Source organism: Mus pahari, chromosome 10 (assembly GCF_900095145.1).
Source record: "Mus pahari chromosome 10, PAHARI_EIJ_v1.1, whole genome shotgun sequence".
In the NCBI taxonomy this organism is placed as follows: domain Eukaryota; kingdom Metazoa; phylum Chordata; class Mammalia; order Rodentia; family Muridae; genus Mus; species Mus pahari.
Genome location: NC_034599.1, coordinates 51,821,287 through 51,839,433, shown reverse-complemented (window position 1 = coordinate 51,839,433; position 18,147 = coordinate 51,821,287). Strand labels below are relative to the sequence as shown.

The 18,147-nt window shown below is 44.2% G+C and overlaps 2 protein-coding genes and 1 pseudogene across 3 annotated transcripts in view; 1 reads left to right on the top strand and 2 right to left on the bottom strand.

Annotated features, from left to right (window-relative positions):
• The window catches only part of Snupn (snurportin 1), a 32,479-nt gene extending 31,247 nt beyond the window's left edge, over positions 1-1,232 (bottom strand). The window contains exon 1 of one of the 2 annotated variants that reach the window (XM_021207097.1): positions 1,195-1,232. The gene's annotated coding sequence lies outside the window, so the exon portion shown is untranslated. The remainder of the gene's footprint in view (positions 1-1,194) is intronic. The other variant, XM_029543320.1, reaches the window with a different exon arrangement.
• Positions 1,233-11,416: 10,184 nt separating this feature from the next.
• Imp3 (IMP U3 small nucleolar ribonucleoprotein 3) lies at positions 11,417-12,328 on the bottom strand. Its single transcript, XM_021207489.1, has one exon. The coding sequence runs from the start codon at positions 12,307-12,309 to the stop codon at positions 11,755-11,757; it is 555 nt and encodes a 184-aa protein (XP_021063148.1). The 5' UTR covers positions 12,310-12,328; the 3' UTR covers positions 11,417-11,754.
• A 4,584-nt stretch (positions 12,329-16,912) lies between these two features.
• LOC110327266 lies at positions 16,913-17,766 on the top strand (annotated as a pseudogene).
• The last annotated feature ends 381 nt before the right edge of the window (positions 17,767-18,147 follow it).

Here is an 18,147-nt window from a genome sequence, read left to right as displayed (position 1 = left end):
CTTCCGAAGGTCCGGAGTTCAAATCCCAGCAACCACATGGTGGCTCATAACCATCAGTAACAAGATCTGACGCCCTCTTCTGTTATAATAAATAAATAAATAAATCTTTAAAAAAAAAAAAAAAAAAAAAAAGAGTACTGGTTGCTCTTCCAGAGGACCTGGGTTCCACATGGTGATTCACGACCACCTGTAAACCAATTCCAGGGAACTGGAAACTTCTTCTGACTTTCTTCCCAGCACAGCACTCATGTGGTATGCATACATGTAGGCAAAACATACATACACATATGCATACATGATGAAGGAAAATAAACAAATAGAAGAATAAAGGATGGTGTTATACCTCAGTTGGTAAAGTACTTTCCAAGTATGCACCATATTTGCACCAAGCCTTGGGTCTGAAACCCAAAAAGAAGAAAACTGCATTCCTATATCCTAAGACTTTAAAAATACTTTTTTTTTTTTTCTGTTTTGTTTTGTTTTTTCGGGACAGGTTTTCTGTGTAACATCCCTAGCTGTCCTGGAACTCTCCTTGTAGACCTTGTAGGCCTCGTAGACCAGGCTGGCCTCGAACTCGTAGAGATCTGCCTGCCTTCTGAGTGCTGAGATTAAAGGCGTGCACCACCACGCCCGGCTAAGAATACATTCTAAGGAAATTTGTTTAAAAAGACTATTTATCAGTGTGAATTTAAGGTGTGCATCGGAGTGTTTGTAATATAACTGGGAGAATTCAGTGGATAATTACTGAGCTTCCCCCTCAAGGCATCCTGAATAGTATGCCATTGAAAAGGACCCTAACGGTATCCTACGTGGCATATACCTGCAATGGCAGCAAGACAGGAGGCCGAGGAAAGAAGTGAACTAACTCCTAAGTGTCCGGCCCACCCAAGCTTCTTCTCCAGCCCTACAGATGCTCCCACGCGTCCGTGAACTCTGCCGCCCTCCCCGCCACTGTCTTTCTAGCAATGGAGTCGTCTTTCAGTTACAGAATTCTCCCTGCCACATATTAATGTTCCTCATGAGTTTGGGCCGGACTGCCTGGAATACAACGACAAAAATATGGCCAAGTCCGAGATCCCCAAGACTGGCCCGCCTCCCCAGGTAACGGCTGCGAAGCCGGAGTCCTGGGTCCATCAGAAGAAGTTAGAGCTTGCGGCTGAGAGAGAACGCCGAAGTAGACAGGGCCAGACTTACCGCACCACGGCACCACTCGCGCACGCCGCCAGTGCCTACGCCGAATGACCAATTAGGTGCCTTAGCGGAGCTAGGCACGCCCCCTCAAGCTTGCACGAGAACTTCCGCCTCCGCCTACCTTGGTGCATCGCGGGAGTTGAGTCGCCGTAGGCCATTACTTCCGCCCTGAGCTGCGCGGCTCTTCTCGCCAGGGAGGGGCTTCCAGATTTGGTTTAGGATTTGTTCGGGATTCTAGCGAGATTGTCCGCGGTACGGAGGCTTCAGTACTGATTGCAAACAGTACTGATTGCAAACTTGCCCCGGATCCTTTCACTGACAAAACCGTGACTTCATGGCCGCCACCTCCCCGGGTCTGCCGCCACCTCCCCGGGTCTGCCCAAACTCGAGAGTTGCACTGACAGCCCTTTTGTCTTGCTTGTGCGATTTTCTGAATGACTTTCAAGTTTCGAACTAATAAACGTTCCTTCCCTATTCTCCTTTCTTTTTTTTTTTAAGAGGATTTATTTCTTTATTATATGTAAGTACACTGTAGCTGTCTTCAGACACCTCAGAAGAAGGCATCAGATCTCAATTATGGATGGTGGTGAGCCACCATGTGGTTGCTGGGATTTGAACTCAGGACCTCTGGAAGAGCAGCCAGTGCTCTTAACCGCTGACCATCTCCCCAGCCCTCTATTCTCCTTTCTAACACGATGCGGAAAGGGACCTGGCTCGATTCCTGATAGGTAGCGTTCAGCATTTGAATGCGGCACTTAGTCCGGTGTGAAAGTGGCTAAATGAGTGGACCAAGCCGCCAACCCTAAGCAAGCCCATACATCGTGTCTGCAGGGTAAGACTGCTAGGATGTAAAATGAAAACAGGACTTGCTGCTTAATGCATATAATGTGAGCCAGATGCGTTGCTTCTAACACCCCAATGAACCAAGGTTTGGCTAGGGATATTGCTCAGCAATGTGTTTGTATAGCACGCGCTAAACTTGCAGTGGCACCACCCTGTAATCGAACATCAGGGGGTGAAAGCAGGACTGGCTGGTAGTGCTAGCGCATGCCTTTTATACCAGCATTTAAGAGGCAGAGAAAGGCAGATCTCTAAGTTAAAGGACAGCCTGGTCTGCAGAGTTCCCGGAAAGCTAGGAGCCCTGTGGGTGGGGTGGGGGAGTAATTTGGCCAGGGTTGTCAGGAATCATAATGGGACAAACTAATAACTAGCAGTTGATCATCCTGAAGTGGCCTGCTTCGGATTATTACATAATCTGTGACAGGTGAGCCCTTATTAAGCAAGGCTGTAAGGGACTCATTTTAGGAAAGATTCCTGCTATTAATATGCTTCTCCTGTTATTATTAAACATATATAACAATCACTAAGTAGTAGCACACCCCTTTGGAGCAGATCTCTGCAGGTCCACGAAGTTGTACTATCTTGTAGTGATGCTATATAGACAAATAGATGACTTAAGTCTTAATGATGATCCTGTAAGAATTCCTAAAATTATTATCTGTGACTATTAAACTCTTTTATAATAGGACTGCTATTAGGACCTTTTCTGATAGTCAAAACTGTAATGAGAACTCTGCCAGTCTCCCTAGTGTTACCAGTTAATTGCTCTTAGATGGTAACCAGACTTTCTCCTACATTCCAAAAAGTTGTAAAACAATTAACCAGAGGTTATAAAAAGGGAATTAACGATTTATTATAGGTGCTAGGACAGAAGATAAAATATTGACTGGGTTTATCTATACAAAACTTCACTTATAACTTAGTTGTGGTTTTAAACCTTCGGTGAACCTGTGGAGCTGAGACAAGTGATAGATGTTTAGCTAGATTATTACTCCTAATGGATATGCATGTAAACAATCTGTTGTCAACTTCTATTTCAATTTATGATTTGATTTTCTATGTGAACTTTTGGTTACTTTTTTAACATATGAGCATATATTCTGAAAGATGTTTAAGGTCTAAGGACAAAGAGTCAGGACTGAGGGACTGAGGTGAGAGGAACAGAGGTGAGAAGAACTGAGCTGAGAGAGGAACTGAGCTGAGGAGAAGTTTTTAGACAGAAGACTTTTTAGATTAGAGGGAGAATGCAGAGTGGAATGATTTAGAAATTATAGGTAATATAAAATACTAAGAGAGCAATGTGCAGAATGCAGTGGGAAAGAGGAAAAAAGAAGATGTCACAGAGAGCAGGCAGGCTTCTCCTTACCATGGACAGAACAGGTCCCATGGTAAGGACAAGGCGGGTTTAGGCTTATTAAAAGAAACAAAGCTTTTTCCCTACAAACATGGGTTTAATTCATTTAGCATTAAAAGGGTAGAAGCTCAAAAGAATAAAAATAAAAATAAAAAAGTCGGGCGTGGTGGCACATGCCTTTAATCCCAGCACTCGGGAGGCAGAGGCAGGCAGATTTCTGAGTTCAGGCCAGCCTGGTCTACAGAGTGAGTTCCAGGACAGCCAGGGCTATACAGAGAAACCCTGTCTCGAAAAAAACAAACAAACAAAACAAACAAACAAACAAACAAAAAAGGGTAGAAGCCTTTTCTTTCTCTGTGTAATAACGATTGGAGCGCATTTTTTATCCAGAATGAGTGAGTTCTTTCTGCACCAATGCTTGGTCTTTTGCTCCATGTGCATATGTAAGTATGGATGTGTGTGTCAGTATGTAATTGTGAGAATGTATGTAAACTTACAGCACCAAGGTGCCACTCACCCATACTGCCAGTACCTATGGGAACTGACCAATTTTCTGAATGACTGAGTTCTCAACCATCTATAATGGGATCTGGTGCCCTCTTCTGGCATGCAAGTGTACATGCAGATAGAGCATCTGCATATATATATCCTTTAAAAAAAAACAAACTTAACAAAGAACAATTCTAACTAGCTGAAAGTGCTTGGACCCACCCAGCTTTACCACAGGTTCTAGCTCTGTAGCTTATGCTGACCTCAAACTCTGAGCAGCCTTCCTGCCTCCACATCCCAATAGCTGGGATTACAAGTGGATGCTACTACACCTAGCTTCAGCTTTGACATTTATAAGATTGGGGAAATCTATAATATGTAGCCTAGAGCCTATCATAAGAGTTACATCCCTTTCCTATTCCATACTTTGCATTTCAAGTGAGCCTGACCGACCCTGTCTTATACTGGGGGGTAAGGGAGCAAGTTAGACTAACGGTTAAAATCACCTGCCAGCTTGAGATGACCCAAGTGACCCCAACCCTAAACTACGTCAATGATTCCCATCTGGCAAGTTATCAAGGTCATGTGGACAGAATTCACATCTGTAACTTGAATCTACTGTTGAAGACTGGTTCCCCTGTTGAAGCCTCCTCCCTACCTTAAAATCGCCCCTGGCTTTGCTGTAACCCTTTTGTTTCATGCCTACAAGCATTTCATGTTGCTAAGGAAGTCAGCAGCTTGACTACAGACACAGAAAAATAGTCTGGCTCAGAGCAAGGCCAACCATATATTTTGAGGTTTATTATTATTATTGTTCTTGGAAATTCCCCAACTGTAGCCTCCACTAGAGTCAAGCAAGGTAGAGGACAGCTTGAACTGTTTTCTAAACTATTAAAAACACTGGAGGGCAGACCACCCTACAACCTTCCCCACACATGTGTATGTGCTCACTATAGTTTCTTTTCTCTATATAAACTGACCCTGGAAAATATTCATGGTCATGGCATTCAGAACCTGAGTCTGAGCCAAGTCCCAGATACATCAGTCCTGGGGGGAGAGGTATTCAGTAAATCAGCCCTTTTTAACCGAGATTGGTGTCTGAATGGTTTGTGTGGCGATTCCCAGGCCTTAACATCCTCTACCTTGATCTCTGGGGTAGACCCAGAATTCCTACTTTGAAAAATCCCCACTCAGGAACCTAAACCTTAGGATTTAGAGTTGGAACAGTGGTTCGTAATCAAAGGAGGGAAATACCAGCTGAGCATTTTGGCACATGTCTTTACTCCCAGCCCTTGGGAGGCAAAGGCAAGCAATCTCTATGAGTTTAAGGGAAGCCTGGTAAGGTCCAGGACAATTAGAACTACATAGTGGGACCATGTCTCAAAAAAGCAATAAAGAAAAGAAAATACCACCAGGCCAGAGTGAATGAATGCTGAAACAGAGCATTCAGAACCCAACTGTCAGAACCCAAGATGGGACAGACATCTGAATTCTCAAGGCAAAGCCACAACCAAGCAGAGAGGGGCAGATACAAGTCCTGGAAGGTGAAGGGACAGATATATCTCTGGCCATTGGCAATTGGAATTTCTCCAGGAATACACGCTGGGAGAAGGAAAAAGCTGAAGCCTCATGCCAGCCACAGGAAGAAACTGTCTCCTGGATAACTGTCCCAATTAGAGGTCACCTTACCCAAGAGTCCTTTGGCTTAATTTTCACCTTTTATTTAAGCTTGAACTTCATGTCAAGACCCTGAAGATGGATATGAAGGCAGTTTACTGGACACTCCTGCCTCGGTCTCCTGAATAACTGGACTATGAGTCTATAACATCTTTTATTGGTGTGTTCAATGGAATTCACCTGGCTTTGTCTTCCTTTTCTAGGGAGGGTAAAGGGTAAGGATAGAGTTTTGAAAGTCTCGTGCAATGTAGGCTGGCCAGGAACGCCACAAGTAGTGGATGACCTTTGATACTTCATTTCTGGAGCTCTGAGATTGTTGTATACAGCACATCCCATTTTTCTTCCTCCTTTCCAATAGTCAGCTGACTTCAGGTTAAATGTATTCAGTCATCAAGAAAGGCCAGTTAATATTGAATTTATAATTCTATTCTCATTGTATACATTTTTTGTTTCAGGGATACTGGGGACTAAACCCTAAGACTCTCACATTCTAACCAAGTGCTTTTCACTGGCTGAGCCATTCTATTCTTTTTGTTTGTTCGTTTTTTGGGTTTTTTGTTTGTTTGTTTTTCGAGACAGGGTTTCTCTGTGTCACCCTGGCTGTCCTGGAACTCACTTTGTAGGCCAGGCTGACCTCGAACTCAGAAATCTGCCTGCCTCTGCCTCCCGAGTGCTGGGATTAAAGGTGTGCGCCACCACGCCCGGCCGAGCCATTCTATTCTTAATCTAAGGGAAGCCTTGGCCCTTTATAACCAGTCTTTTGGGGTCTCATGAAGTCACCCAGGCTAGCACAGATTTACACTCAACTCTAGGAAGGTTTAACCTTCTAATTCCCAGCTTTTTCCAAGCTAATTTTCCATGTAGCTTGGATTACAGATCTACATCACAAGACCTAATTTCTAGTTACTGTTGTTGTTTATAAAGATTTATTTTTAGTTTGTGTGCATGTTTTGCCTACATATATGTATATGCACCACAAGCATGCCTGCTATCCAAGGAAGCCGGAGGAGAGCATTGAATCTTAGGGCTGAGGTTACGTGGGGCTGTGAGCTGCCTGATGTATGATCTGGGAATCAAATCAAGGGCCTCTGCCAGAGCAGCAAGTGCTCTTAACCTATAAGCCATCTCCCCAGTGTAGCTAGACTTCGGCTATTTTGTAGGTTCTTTCTTCCACCCTTCTCTACCCTTTCCCCACCCTTTCAAACTCCTAACACTAGATAGAAAAAAAGGGTAGAGAGGAAAGGGGGCAACGTTATCGTTTGATTACTTCCTGCAGATTAGAGGCCTCGGACTCCTTCAGGTAAGTTTGATCTTCACCATCAAAATATATTTCTTCTTTCTTCTTTGCAAATGACTACTTAAAAGCCAACAACCCACTAACCTATCGGGTTTCTAGCACCCACAATTCCAAATATCACGGAATCGAAGAAACTATCAGCAGCTGGCAGAATCACACCCCAACCAGAGCATGAGGCAAACCATATTCAGCTGCTGTGGACAGTAAGAAGAAACCTCATATCCCATACCTGGTATTAAAATGAAAACATATTCTTATATTTCTTTTTCTTTCTTTCTTTTTTTTTTTTTTTGTATAGCCCTGGCTGTCCTGGAACTCCCTTTGTAGACCAGGCTGGCCTCAAACTCAGAAATCCACCTGCCTCTGCCTCCCAAGTGCTGGGATTAAAGGTGTGTGCCACCATGCCCGGCTATTCTTATATTTCTGTGTGTGTGTTTTTAAAGAAACCAAACTGCCAACATTGTCACTACACCTCAGCCCCCTTCAAGTCCCCTTTTAACCTTTTATTTTGAGATACACTCTCACTAAGTTATACTCAGGCTAACTAACCATGAACCCACACAGTAGTCCAGACAGGTCTTAAACCTGAGAGCCTCCTGCCTCAGCATCTTGAATAGCCTGGAATACAAGTCTGTACTACCAAGCTCATCGAAATTAAGTTAATCAAAATTAAAAACTTTTGAACTGAAAAGATGGTTTAGTGATTGTCTTAGTTAGGATTACTATTGTAATGAAATACCATGAAGAAAGAAAGTTGGAGAAAAAAGGGTTTTATTTGGCTTACACTTGGACATCACTGTTCGTCATGGAAGGAAGTCAGGACCAGAACTCAAACAGAACATGAACCTGAAGGCAGGAGCTAACACAGAGGTCATGGAGGAGTGTTCCTTACAGCTTGTTCCTCGTGGCTTGCTCAGCTTGCTGTTTCTATAAAAATCCAGAACCACCAGCACAGGAGTGGCCCCATGCACTATGTGCTGCCCCCTCCCACATCAGTCAGTAGTTAAGAAAAGGTCCTAACCAGGCTTGCCTACAGCCCAATCTCATGGAAGCATTTTCTTTTCTTTCTTTCTTTTTTTTTTTAAAGATTTATTTATTTATTATATGTAAGTACACTGTAGCTGTCTTCAGACACTGCAGAAGAGGGCGTCTTACAGATGGTTATGAGCCGCCATGTGGTTGCTGGGATTTGAACTCCTGACCCTTGGAAGAGCAGTTGGGTGCTCTTACCCACTGAGCCATCTCACCAACCCGGAAGCATTTTCTTAATTGAGGTTCCCTCCTCCGCAGTAACTCTCGCTTGTGTCAAATTGACATAAAAACTATAGATAAAACTATAGCCTGCACAGCAGGAAGGGCGTAGCTAGTCTTTTAGAGGACCTGAGTTCAATTCCCAGCACCCATGTTAGGAAAATACGAAATTCGCTGTACCTCCAGCAAGTTCCAGGGCATCCAATACGTCTGGCCTCTGCAGCCACCTGCATTCACGATAAGCACATAATTCACATAGACACACAATCAATAACAGTAAATCCATTTTTTGGAAACAGGTTTTCTCTGTAGCCCTGTTGTCGTGGGACTTGTTCGGTAGATCACACTGGCCTGGAACTCAAGAGATTAGCCTCCTTCTGCTTCCCAAATGCTGGGATTAAAGGTGTGTTCTACCACCGGCCAGCAGTAAATCTAAATAGAACAAAACAGAAAACCTTTTGAGCTGAATGTGGTAATAAACACTTGAGGTCCCTGCTACTCAGGAAGCTGGAGGCAGAAGGATCACTGCTTGGATTCAAGAACTGTAAACCAGCCTGGACAACATAAAGACCCTGCTGCCAAAATTAAGATGGGTGTGGTAGCACCTGCCTTTAATCTCAGCATTTAGGAGACAGGGGCTGGTGGGTCTCTTGAGTTCAAGACCAGGATGGTCACAAAGTGAGCTCCAGGATAGCCAGGGCTACATTGAGACCTTGTCTCATCTCCTACCTTTCAACCCCACCCCTCCTCCCACAAAACAAAACAAAACAAAACAAAACAAAACAAAACAAAACAAAACAAAAACCAAAAAACACAAACAATGAGCTAGGCATGGTGATGCACACTTTAATCCCAGTACCCAAGAGACTTGCAGGAACTCTCTGAATCCAAGACCGGTTAGTATACACAGTGAGGTCCAGGTCAGCTACAGCTAAATGGTAAGATGCTACAAATAATTTAAAAAGTAAAAGGAGTCAGGCAGTGATGGTACATGCCTTTATCTCAGCACTCTGGGGCAGAGGCAGGCAGATCTCTGAGTTTGAGGCCAGCATGATCTACAGTGCAAGCTCCAGGACAGCCAAAGCTACACAGAAAAACTCCATCTCGAAAAACCAAGAGTAAATGAACTAGGCTATAGCTTAGTGATAAGTGTTTGTGTAGCCTGCATGGAGAAAAGAAAGGATTGGCTGTTGCTGCCAGGAGAAGCAATAAACACTCTGAGCCAAGTTGCCATAGCTACTTTTTAAAGAGATTTATTCTCATTTTGTGTATATGAGTGCTTGCCTGAGTATATGTATGTATATCACCTGCATGACTGGTGCTCAGAGGTCAAAAGCAGGCACTAGATCCTGGGAACTGGAGTTATACATTGTTGTACATACCATGTGGACAGTGGACATCAAACCTAGGTTCTCTGCAAGGGAAGCAAGTGCTCTGAACTGCGGAGATCTCTCTCAAGCCCTGTGCCATAGTTGTGTAGCAGGGCTCCAGACCTTAGTAGGCCTGCAGACCTCACACAACCAATTCCATGATGGAAGTGCCATTCAGGCTGTAAAACAATGAAAACAAACACCTAATCCATCAAAGTCCATAGCTCTGGAAACGTCTCTAAATGTACTACTTTTGGGCTTCTGTAATTCCACTTCTGGCAAACTGATCTTGTTTTGTCCCGTATTCTCTCGGTGTATGGGTATCTTGCCTGCATATGTCTACATACATATGCATGGCTGGAGAAGGATATTGGATCCCTTGGAACTAGAGTTTCTGGCAGAACAGCTAGTGTTCTTTACTGCTTAGTCATCTCTTCAGTCTTTTGTTTCTTGAGACACTCTGGCTGTGCAGCCTTGGCTGAGCCCACACTTGCAGTGTTTCTGCTTAGTGCGTAATACTCTGTCTAACTTCTTCTATAGCATCCTGCCGAGACCAATCACTGCCTAGTGTTGCTACTGACTTGGAAGCTGAGACTCCAACATACCTTTTAAGGACTGGCTGTGCATTAGCACTCTTAAAAGGGATTATCTTAATCCATTTATCACATAATCAAATACTGACTTATCTTCCATCCTCACCTGAAAAGTGTGGAGTAACTGGTCCACCCATTTAAATGGGCTTGTTGGGAGGGTTAAATAGGCTAATATATATTACCCATGTAAACCTGTGTCTAATATTTGGAGTCATTTCATGTTACCTTCCCTAGTTTTACTTTTTTTTTTTAATTTTTGTTTGTATGAATGTACCATGCATGGGGAAGAGTCGGCTCTCTCCTTCGACCATGTGGGTTCCAAAACTAAATTCACACTGTCAGCCTGAGCAGCAAGGGCCTCTTGCCATTGAGCTATCTTGCCTGGCTCACTAGCAAGGAAGAGAAGCATGTAAAATCTGAGCCTCATCAGTGCACACTATGCTAGCAGTGGAGAGACTGAGACAGGAGGATCACTTCTAGTTCCAGACCAAACCTGTCTCAAAAAAAGGAGAAGAACCCACACACAAATACCTTAATCTGCTGGACTCTGAATTCTATTTTGTCTGGGATAAAACTTGCACTATTTACCAGTTCTATTGCTTTATGGTTTTCTTTTTGATGCTTTTTTTTTTTTTTTTGAGACAGGGATTTTCTGTATAGCCCTGGCTGTCCTGGAACTCACTTGGTAGACCAGGCTGGCCTCGAACTCAGAAATACACCTGCCTCTGCCTCCTGAGTGCTGGGATTAAAGGCGTGCGCCACCACGCCCAGCTTTTTTTTTTTTTTTTTTTTTTTTTAATTCCTAAGATAGTTTCTCTACAAAGCCCTGGTTGTCCTCATGTAGACCAGGTTGGCCTTGAACTGAAAGATCTGCCTGCCTTAATTTCCCAACTGCTGGGATTAAAGGCTGTGCCAGCACTACCTCGCCCTTTTGCTTGTTTTTTTTGGGGGGGGTGGAGTGGGGGGGCGGTGTTCTTAACTCTGAAGCCAAGACCTTGAAGAACATCTGTTTTTAGGAACCTCCTGGGTCCCTTCTAACCACTAGCTGGACAAACTACAGGGCGATCATTTCCTTAGGCAAGCAAACACTCCAGGACTTTAATATGGTATTTCCTGGGGCTGGAATATCAACAGGAAGTCTTGTGGATAAAAGCTCTGCCAAAACATTCATTCCGAGAAAAGGACTGGTTAAGTGACAAATCTGCCCAGCTTGTACAACATCCTGCAACCTCCCCGTGAGGCTCCAAAGCCTTCTGCCTACAACCCTTTCCCTACTCTTAGGCTCTTCAGGTAGCAAGATGAATAGATATGGCTAGATAGGACCCTAGGTAAGAAGAACGACCAGACAAAAATGTGCACTTAAACAACAGTGGGTGGGGCATTTATTGGCATTAGGAAAGGACTTCTTTAAACGATATAAATAAACTGAACTCAAACTCTCTATCCAGACAGTCCTATTTCAAGATGATAAAGCAAAGGGGGGAAGAGGTAACATTCCTGCTTCTACACCACAAAGTTTAAGCCACAAGAAGCTAGCAATCCCCAGTGCGGTACAAAACTGCTTCCCACCGTCTCTCAAGACATAGTCACTTGTCAGTCCAAATTCTAAAAAAATTTCCCAGAACACGGGGGCGATTCTCCCCATCCCCGGTTCAGTGACCTGTTGCTGAGAAGCCAGGACAAGAAGACTCGCTAGGCATCTAGATCAAAGTCATCGCGCTCCTCATTGTACTCCAACACATGCCGCTTGATCTTGGATGAATCCACCCAGGTGACAAAGTCCTCCATGCTGCGAGTGACGAGAAAGGCGGGATCAGTGACCACGTCTGGGCCCACGCGGACATGACCCTGCTCCACAAAAGCCACAGCAGCCTGGAGATGCTGCGCCATGCGTAGCTTGAGGAGCAAAGTAGGCAAGCGGCGGCGGCAGAAGGACGAGGCTGACACCGAGTCGCAGAGCTCCAGTGAGCCGCGCGTGGGCACCAGGCCCAGAGCGTACAGCTTGTCCAACAGCGCCGCCGAGGCGCGCACGCGAAATGGGTCGCGCTCGGGCAGGTCGCGCAGGCGTCGCGCCAGCTCGCGCACCGCACGGCTCAGCTGGTTGTAGCGCGTGTACTCCTCGCGCCGCTGGAGCCGGTACCGCCGCAGCACACGCAGTTCGTGGAGGTTGTGGTCGGTGACTTCCCAGTTTAGGAAGTCCACCTGTTTCAGCAGCTTCTGCTCGTGGAACTTGAGCTTCCGCACCATGATGGAGAATGCCGGAGAAAGAGAACACGTTGAGAACCTAGCGTAATTTCCGCCTCGACGTAGAAAGACCCCGCCTCCAGACCCCTGGACCAATCAAAAGATTGGTTAAAGACACGCCCCTGGTTTTTCATTCGTTCAACTCTGGTACTTCCTGTTTTGAAAGGGGAGCGGGGAGAAAGAATTGCGGAAGGAGAGGCGTGTCCAGCGAAGACACTTTTCCTTGCAGTCCAGTGCGCATTCTGTAGTCTAGTGTTGTATTTTGTTTTTAAAGATTGATTCATTGACGTATTTTATGTATATGATTGTTCTGTCTTCATACACACCAGAAGAGAGCTTCAGATCCCGTGTGGTTCCTGGAAATTGAACTCAGGACCTTTCGAAGAGGAGTCAAGTGCTCTTAACCACTGAGCCATCTTGGCAGCACCAAGTCTAATCCCAGATTTCTGTCTTTGGTGACTGAAGAGAGTCTGCTCCGTCAATAGCTGCAGATGTCAGTTTCCTGAGAAAGGGGTTACTGCCTTTAAAAGAATTGTCTCATAGTTTTGGTTGTGAGCCTATCCTTTAATGGCTGAACTATCTCTCCAACTCTGGAAAGATGGCTTAGCAGTTAACAGCACCGGCTGCTCTTCCAGAGGTCATGAATTCAATTCTCATCGCCCACATGGTGGCTCACAACCATCTATAATAAGATCTGATGCTCTCTTCTGACATGCACGTGTACATGCAGCTAGAGCACTGGTATACATAAAATAAATCTTTTTAAAGCATACACAACGTCAGAAGAGTGGAATGCTAATAAGTAAAAAAAAAAAAAAAAAAAGAGGATTATCTCTGCCAAAAATGTGATTAGAACTCTGCAAATGTCTCAGTTCCAGTGGTCCCCAGAGTTGACAAATTGTCCCATCTTGGCCAGCATCAGGTCTGTCACTGGACTGGCAGAGGGATTCTCCTGGCCAACTAGTACTGAACAGTACCAAACAAATAATCAGGGTTGGAAGCAGCCCTGCCTTTTACTTTTTTGACACAGTTTCCTTAGGTAGCCAAGGCCAATCATGAATTCGCCACAATATAACCAGATTCAATCCAAAACTATGAGATTATGAGTGAGCATAAGCCACCATGGTTGTCTTATTTTTTGAGACAGAATGTCTCTGGCACTAGCTTTCCAGGCTGTCCTTAAACTCAAAGAGATCCATTTACCTCTGCCTCCCAAATGCTGGGGTTAAAGTGTTACTCAGGTTCGTCTGGAGATTGTGTGTTTGCAATCCTCAGTGACTAGTGGTACCCACTGATGATGAGAAAATAAGAGTGTAAGTACAAGTCCTAACCCCTTCATCTGTAAGAGGTAAACAGCCTGGCGAACAACTCCTGTCTGAAATCACAGAAGCAGAACCAAGGCCTGAAGAATTTCTACTGAGCCCCTACCTGTTGGGGTAACCTCCTGCCACACAACCATATCAGTTATGAAGGCGTGTTCCTGTAAGTGAGGCTGGCAGGATATGTGGAATGGTCATTTCTTCAGCCCACAACGCATGCTTTCTATGTGTAAATATGTGTCCCTTCCTCATCTACCCCAAAAGATGATTTGCTGAGATTATCATGTTGAAAAGCAAGCTATGAATTGCTGGAGCATGTGAAGGGGTTGGTCCTGCAGATCCAAAACTGCAGTATCTCCATGACACATGGTGTGGTGGTTTGAATATGCTTGGCCCAGGGAGTGGCACTATTAGGAGGTGTGGCCTTGTTGGAGGAAGTGTGTCTCTGTGGGGGGTGGGCTTTGAGAGATCCTCCTCCTAGCTGCTTGGAAGCCAGTCCCCGCTTATTTGCCTTCTGAACAAGATGTAGAACTCTCAGCTCCTCTTTCCCCATGCCTGCCTAGATGCTGTTTATGCTTCTATGATGATGATGGACCGAACCTCAGAACCAGTAAGCCAGCTCAAATTAAATGTTGTCCTTTATAAGCGATGCCATGGTCATGGTATCTGTTCACAGCAGTAAAGCTAAGACACATGGCAACAACAGTATGTCTGAGAGGAGTCAGTCCCAGTATTGATGGTGTAGCCGATGCCAGAGGCGTCCTACCAGACCAATGAATATTTACAATGAACATAAGCAAATAAAAAATGTGGAAAACAGGTACACTGTGTGATGCACCGTGACACACTGAAGCTTCCTTGGTGAGATTTGTTTTGTTTGTTTGGTTTGGTTTTTTGTTTCCTTTTGGGGAAGGTTGCAAGGGCAAAGGGTAAATAAACACAAAAGGTACAGGGAGATGAGTGGTTTATGATGTGAAATTCACAAAGAACCAGTAAATAAGCTTTCTAAAAACCAGAAGAGTTCTGCTTTATGTTTCTGTTATCTTCTTCTTTTGTTTTTGTTTTTGTTTTTTTCGAGACAGGGTTTCTCTGTATAGTCCTAGCTGTCCTGGAACTCACTTTGTAGACCAGGCTGGCCTCGAACTCAGAAATCCACCTGCCTCTGCCTCCCCAAGTGCTGGGATTAAAGGCGTGTGCCACCACCGCCCGGTTTCTGTTATCTTCTAAGTGGCACCTCTGCCTAAAGGTTATAGGTATTATATATAACTTGTGTGACTGAAACTGAGAGGCAATTAGGCCATCTGGACTGACCTGCTCACTCCCCTCCCTATGCCTCATGCTGCTTTCTGTCATTATTTATTTATTTATTTACTTATTTACTTATTTATTTATCAATTATATGTAAGTACACTGTAGCTGTCTTCAGACATCCCAGAAGAAGGTATCAGATCTCACTACTGATGGTTGTGAGCCACCATGTGGTTGCTGGGATTTGAACTCAGGACCTCTGGAAGAGCAGTCAGTGCTCTTAACCCCTGAGCCATCTCTCCAGCCTGCTTTCTGTCATCTTAACTACTGTTTGTTTCTTTTGAGACAGGGTCTCACTACATAGTCCTGGGTGGCCTTGAATTCATCTGTAGACCAGGCTGACCTCAAACTTACAGAGAACTACCCGCTTCTGCTTCCAGAGTGCTGGGTTTAAAGACACATGCTACTAAGCCCAATTGTTTTATTTCTACCGATGAGATGCTGACTCGGCCTCCCAAATTCTGGGATTACAGACATGCCCCACCATGCCCAGCTTCTGAGAAAATATTTTCAGATATGTGATCATCATTCTAGTCTAGTCTGACCCACAAAAAAACTCCCAGGTTTACTTTGCCCAGCCTATTACCTATGTCCTTCCACAGGTCCTCATTATTGTTTCCTGTGTTACTAAAGTCATAGCAACAGTGTGTCCTTATACTGCCACTTAGTGTGGCTTCCTTGATCATTCCTAAACAATGTAACTCCATCTCCTGCTTGGGTAAGAGATGGATGTTGTCTCTTATGTATGAATCAGGGTCTTCATAGGAAAGTGAACATGCTCCAATTAAAGGGAAGAAACGATCCAGCATAGTAGTACATGCCCTTAACCCTACCACTCAGGAGGTAGAGGCAAGAGGGTTTCTGAGTTTGAGGACAGTCTGGTTTATGTACCAAGTTCCAAAACAGCCAAGACTGCATAGTGAGACCTATCTCAAAAAAATACAAGTAAGAAAAGAAAAGACAGCTAGAAAGCTTGTTTGACAAGTCAAGTGCTTTGTGGCTCAATCTTGAGGGCCAGAGTTGAGATCCCATTGCACTCATGTAAATGCTGGGTAGTGCTGTGGTCCTGTAATCTCAGGATATAAGGAGGCTGTTGAGTGCTGCATGATCATGGAAGGGACAGAGTGACATGGTTCCCACCCCTGGAACAGAGCCAGAGCCAGAAGGGCATGGGTCTCCACAAGTGTTGATGGTTGTTAGGCGTGAGGCTTGTTTGTGTGTACACACACACACACACACACACACTTCTTCATGTTTCTCCTTCGGGAAATATTCTTCCTGATTAGGTTATTGGGGAATGTCCTTTCTGCCATGGTTAATGACTCTGAAACAGTCAGAGTCCAGGAGGCAAGGGTGTGCCTATGTCCTTAGCAAAAATTGTAAACACTGTGACCTTTGGAACAGCCCTTCAGCCTGAGGAAAAGAACTCTGAAAATATGAGTTCAAAAATATATAATTTCTCAACTATGCAAAATATAAGGATGTACTATGAATTGAACAAGGGGTTTCAAGAACCTAAAAGAACAAAGGCACTAAGAAAAGCGATAAAGAGAGTTAGGACGTGGTGATTGTGGGCAAGATCCCACCCAGATAAGTTTATTGTGGTTCATGCTTACAAAGGCAGGTAGATTCTTTTTTTCTTTCTTTCTTTTTTCTTTTTCTTTCTTTCTTTTTCTTTTTTTTTCTTTTTTTCTTTTTTTGGTTTTTCGAGACAGGGTTTCTCTGTATAGCCCTGGCTGTCCTGGAACTCACTCTGTAGACCAGGCTGTCCTCGAACTCAGAAATCTGCCTTTTTTTTTTTTTTGGTTTGATTCTTGAGTTCAAAGTTAGAGTAGAACAGAGCAAGTAATCTCAGGACAGGATCCCACCCAGCCATCTTATTGTCTGTGCTTTTAAAGGCAGTCAGATCTCTGAATTCATTTGCAATGTTAAAAAAAAAAAAATAGAGTGCCTTTATCTTCTCCCAAGCCTGCCTGAAAATGTCATACCATGAGATTTACAATAAGAACCATTCTAAGAAGAACTGGATAAAGAAAGTGTGGTTTTAACGCTGGTCCCATTTACTGAGGAGCCAACCACAGAATATCCTACAGAATCAAATGTTTCTGCAACCATAGATCACAAACCACCAGTCCATTCTCTGGTGAGGTATGAGGGAATCAAACACCCAACAGGAACCATACCAAGCTCCTCTCCTCTGGCCACCCTGCCTCCTATTCATCATGTTTTGGAGTGGTGTTATCATAGGAATGGCAGGAAAGTTGAGGTTTATTTGAGACGTTGGAGACATTTATATCTTAAACAAGAATGTTATATTTCCGACACATCTTGTGAGGCCAGAATGAAGTTGGTCCCCAAGAAACCCAAGATAGTCTTCAGAGGAATCGGACTTCCAAGCAGCTGCCAAAGTAGGAAGCCGGAGAATGGTACACTGGAAATTCTCAGGGGGCCAGCCTGGGGAAGAATTGCTGTAAGAACTGCTCAGCCAGTGTCTGTGAACCTCTATCCTCCTCCCTCTTCGGTAGGGGCCTTTCTGCCTCAAACCATTGGATTCAGATGACACATTGTCCATGGTGTCCATGGCAAGCAGTGCCCTGCAGACAGGAAAGGTTGGGTTCACCTGCGATTTCATGCTGGGCAGACCTGGTTTCCAGACACTCCCCAAAGGATGAATTTTCTCTTCCTGTTACCAGCCTGTGTTTTCCCAGAACCAGGATTGGAAGATAATTTGCTATGTCCTGAATGTGTTCACAGCGACAAGAAGATCATGAGAAACTTTAAAATTAGAAGCCGTACAAAGAAAAATGACCTATTCTCAAATATGCCGCCTTAGACAATATCAAGGTTTTTCTCTGATATGAAGGGAATAGAAGAAGCAAAGAAAAACATTCTGTGTTCCTTATAATGTCTAAAAAACAAACAAACACACAAAAAACTGGAGATCAGTCTTTAGAAGCCCCTCCTCCTGTCTCTTTGAGCATAGTGAAGAATCTGCAGACAAATGAGCATCCATCATTCTAATAGCATCCGGCCATATCTTAACATCTTTGACTATGACCTAGCACAAGGCAAGGCCGGGGCCAAGTAGTGGGAGTGGGTGGGTAGGGGAACAGAGGTGGGGGGAGGGGTATGGGAATCTTTCGGGATAGCATTTGAAATGTAAATAAAGAAAATAATAAAAAAAAAAAAAAAGCACGGAAAAAAAAAANNATAT

Excerpts from the sequence above, each read along its gene's own strand:
- Imp3 (XM_021207489.1), bottom strand. The coding sequence starts at position 12,309 with ATGGTGCGGAAGCTCAAGTTCCACGAGCAGAAGCTGCTGAAACAGGTG.